The sequence below is a fragment of the Protobothrops mucrosquamatus genome, unplaced genomic scaffold, assembly GCF_001527695.2.
Source record: "Protobothrops mucrosquamatus isolate PMUCROS unplaced genomic scaffold, P.Mucros_1.0 scaffold303, whole genome shotgun sequence".
NCBI classification, from domain to species: Eukaryota; Metazoa; Chordata; class Lepidosauria; order Squamata; family Viperidae; genus Protobothrops; species Protobothrops mucrosquamatus.
Window position 1 is genome coordinate 286,716 of NW_015386645.1, and position 4,105 is coordinate 290,820.

Genomic DNA, 4,105 nt, shown 5'->3' on the forward strand with positions numbered 1-4,105 from the left:
TTTCACTACCGCCAGCACAAGGGACCATGGATTTCTCCCCTTCCAGACCTCCCTTCTCTTATAGTCCTGAGCGCTCCCCACCTTGTTCCCCCTATGGCCCCAATTGGAGCCCTTGCTCATTCTCAACCCCTCCTCATTACAGCCCAGCCTTCCGTTTCCCTCCCAGTGAGACCTACGGGGGCGTTAATCTCTCTGTACCCCACCTGGCTCCTCCAAACCTGCCCCACCTTCATGCTTTAGATTGCCACCCTCCACCCTTCCAGCTCCCTAGTCCACAACGCAGTCCTCACCCACCAGGACACAGAGAAACCCACAGTGGGGAGAGGTCACCAGAATGGACGGATCCAGACCTTGGATCCCAGGAGTTTAGCCCCAAGGAACTGGAGAAATCGGGGTTCAGCAGTGGCTTCCGGGAAAACTTGCCTATCCATGGGATCACACTGGAAGAAGGTAAAGGTATATTTGTGAAGCTTTCAATAAGATTTGGTTTCAATTTAAGAAGAATGATGGGGTTTTTCCTCTCTTTTTTTTCTATTTGCAAAACATGGAAACCCAGCCCTTCCAAAATCAGGTCACAATGACAGAATAGCAATAGCAGTAGCACTTCGACTTAGATACTGCTCCGTAGTGCTTTATAGAACTCGCTGAGCTGTTTACAATGACAGCGTATTGCCTCCAACAATCTGAGGGGCAATACGCTGGCGTCAAAAGGATGGAAGGCTGAGTCAACCTTGAGCCTGTCAAGATCGAACTCCTGGCTGTGTGCAGAGTTCACCTGCAATACTGCATTCTAACCACTGTGCTACCAGGTGTAGCTCCTGGTGTGAATGTTTGCCTGAAGCTTTTAGATCAGAGCTGCAGAAATCAAGATCACCCCAAGATGGCAGGAATGAGGAACAGAAAACTCTCTTGCTTCCATCTAGTGGTCATATGGAGGTTTGCAGTCCAGATCTGGTAGCTCTGTGATAGGGCAGTTGGAAGGTTGGCATAGCTAGCTGGAAAGCTTGCCTCTCTTGAAAAAGTAACCTTCCTCGTCAGCAGGACTCAGTTGTGTCAGAGTTGTATCTTGCTGATAATACTAAATTAGCAAAGAGAGCAGAATGAGGCTGGCACTGTCATAGAAAATGACAGTCATAGAAATGATGTCATAGAAAATGACAGGCCACAGAAGGCAGCTGGCCCAGAATAAATGGCATTTGTAGTATTTCCACTTCCTGTTCAAAGAGATGAACGATTAAGCCAACCTTCATATTCACTTGTTCTCAAGAGACAGGTCCAATCAGGCTAATTTGAAAATAAGCTTCAACCCAAGTGTGTTCATAGGACTAGCCTTAAACTTATTTTCAAAGTATTGGGCGTTGAGTTAAACTTCCAGCTGAGTCCTACCTACCCTTAAACTTTGAATGATGGAGCAATTGGTAGTGGGTGTTGACTGGCTACAATTTCAAAGAATTTTAGTGGAAAGCTGGGATTTCCCTGTGGTCTCCCATTCAAGAATAGACTCAGTCCAACCTGTTTAGTAGTAATAGTAGTAGTACTATTATTATTATTACTACTACTACTACTACTACTAGTAGTAGTAGTAGTAATAATAATAATAATAATAATAATAATAATAATAATAATAATAATAATAATAATAATAATAATAATAATAATAATAATAGTTGGAAGGGATCTTAGAGGTCATGTAGTCCAACCCCCTGCTCAGGCAGGAAACCCTATACCATTTCAGTACTTTGAAGGTTGCTAGCTACTGCCATTGACTATAGATTTACATAGTGTTAAGTCATAAATCATGATTCATAAACCATGGTGGTTGGGGTTCACAGATCATATACCAAACCGAACTAAAATTGATCATATTATGAATTTGAGGATGTTTCATCCCAGCTGCTGATCTAGATTATTGTCTCAATTTTCCAGTGCACATACCTGGAAATACTAGAAGCTAAATCTGAGACTCTGGACCTCAAAATGAGTACTTGGTTGAATACTTCCTTTAGTGTTCCCCTTCAAATCCCTCCAGATCTCATGAGCATGAAAATTAAATTACTATCCACTGTTTCTGCTCAATCTTCTTGCCTTTTCCTCCTTTGCTCATGAGATGATTAACTTAAGCCAGCAATGGAGCAGCCAACTAGCAGATGAGAATTAGAAGGTCTTTATCCACCCACTGGGGCCTGGTAGGCTATTAACACACTGCCCTTGTTCGAAACAGATCCTAGGAATTATAATTCCAGGATTGTTGTTCATAATAATTTCCCACAATGACAAATGTTGCAGACTAAGCCTTAGAAATTTCAGTGGCTTGGTTAAGGCCACCTAGTGAGTTCACAAGCTGCTGTGTGGTGAGCTTTCCTTCACATTGGCTCTCTCTCTCCCTTTCTTTTTTTCTGACTACTCTCCCCAGTTACTGAGATCATTGGCAGGGACTTAAGTGACTTTCCGGAGCCATCCTGTGAAGGAGGACAGAGCTGAGAAATGACCAGAATCCTGGGGTTCATAAAGCTTCAAGAAGACTGGAGGTCAACCCAGCGAAAGCGAAGATGTCCGGGATCACACAAGAAACTGCTGGGCCAGCTTCTGAGGATTTTGACATTGATGAATTTCCTTTTTTTTTTAAATCTTCTGCCTGTTTTTTATTTCAATCTTCGATTAGGGGCCTCCTATAACTCAAGGCAGAGTCACACCATCATCACTCCAAGACTGGAGCATCTGTAGTCCTGAAGAAGTTGCTAAACTGCAATTCCCAGGCTCTAACATTGACTGTGTTGGGAGACTGGATATCAGTTGCTTCACCATCTTTCTTCTACTTAGTGGCCATCCTCTATCGGTCCATTTATTTATCTGGTACTCCAAGATAAAGAGTTTGGGTAAAGAGTGAGACTACCTATTGAGTTACTATGCCCTCTGTAAGGTTTAGTCCTTTCTCTATTTATCTACTCCACATTTACATATTGGGGTGCTGTATGTCCTATGATAATTGATTCCATGGACTAATCTATTTTATATGGCTATCTGAGAAAGAACCTCAGTTTCCCAAGATATTGGGTCTATCCTGTCCAGAGTTCTCTGTCGTGTCCATCCTGTTTGTTTCCTGAAAACCAGCAAGAGGGTTGCCATGCTATCCACTTTGCCTTCTATCTAAACTACCTCTCATCCTTTCTTTAACGGAGAAGGCTTCAGACTTAGTCTCTGCCCAATCCCATCCCACTGTGGAGGGAGGATGGTATAGGAGATCTTTCTCAAACCATAATGTTCAAACAATGTTTGGTGATCATGAAACCCTCACAAATCTTTGTGCTTTCTCATTGTACGATCCCACAATGAAATGATCAATAAAGAAAGATAAGTGTTCCTAAAATTCTTGATCTTTGTATATACTCTGGAAAACACGTCTGGTTGATACAAACAATTCACAGAGGATGGATATGTGTAGATCTGTTTCATCCCATTTCTTCATGTTCCGCAAGCTCTGTCCTACTCCTTTGCAGATGTTTAGGAAATAAGACCAGGGATTAAATAAACAAATAAAAGTTTCAAAAAGGACTTGGTAACAAACAGCTAAATTACTTGTGTTTGTCAAAGGAAGCATTAATCCTGCATGTATCATAGGAGGATGCATTTGTTGATGTTACTGAAAAGCAACTTACGTTGTAAAGTTCTCAGTGTCTCCTCACATCACAAGATGAGCGGTATATAAATTTGATAAATGTAAATAAATAAATATGGCCCCAAGAGATCCATAAGCAGCACTGATGACATCATAGCATGCATGAGGTCATTTCCTCCTCTTCTTCCCTGTAGATCAGGGGTAGTCAACCTTGGCTCTTTTATGACTCGTGGACTTCAACTCCCAGAATTCCTGAGCCAGCACAGCTGGCTCAGGAATTCTGGGAGTTGAAGTCCACGAGTCATAAAAGAGCCAAGGTTGACTACCCCTGCTGTAAATGCTAGTGACTGATTTTTTGGGCTTGCTTCTGAGGGGAAAAGATAAAAGTCATTGTGGCAAACTCCTACTATTCATACTAAAAGCAACCCCAAATTTTCCGTTTTACGGCGTGAAATGTAACAGAAAGGCAAAGCAAATGGTTGAATATTG

At 42.1% G+C, this 4,105-nt stretch overlaps 1 protein-coding gene across 1 annotated transcript in view; it reads left to right on the top strand.

Moving 5' to 3' along the window:
* NFATC4 (nuclear factor of activated T cells 4) overlaps positions 1–2,564 on the top strand; it is a 34,339-nt gene extending 31,775 nt beyond the window's left edge. The window contains exons 9-10 of the mRNA XM_029283973.1: positions 1–450; positions 2,414–2,564. The exon at positions 1–450 is cut by the window's left edge and continues 72 nt beyond it. Coding sequence (XP_029139806.1) covers positions 1–450; positions 2,414–2,481 — 518 coding nt within the window. The 3' untranslated portion in view covers positions 2,482–2,564. The remainder of the gene's footprint in view (positions 451–2,413) is intronic.
* The last annotated feature ends 1,541 nt before the right edge of the window (positions 2,565–4,105 follow it).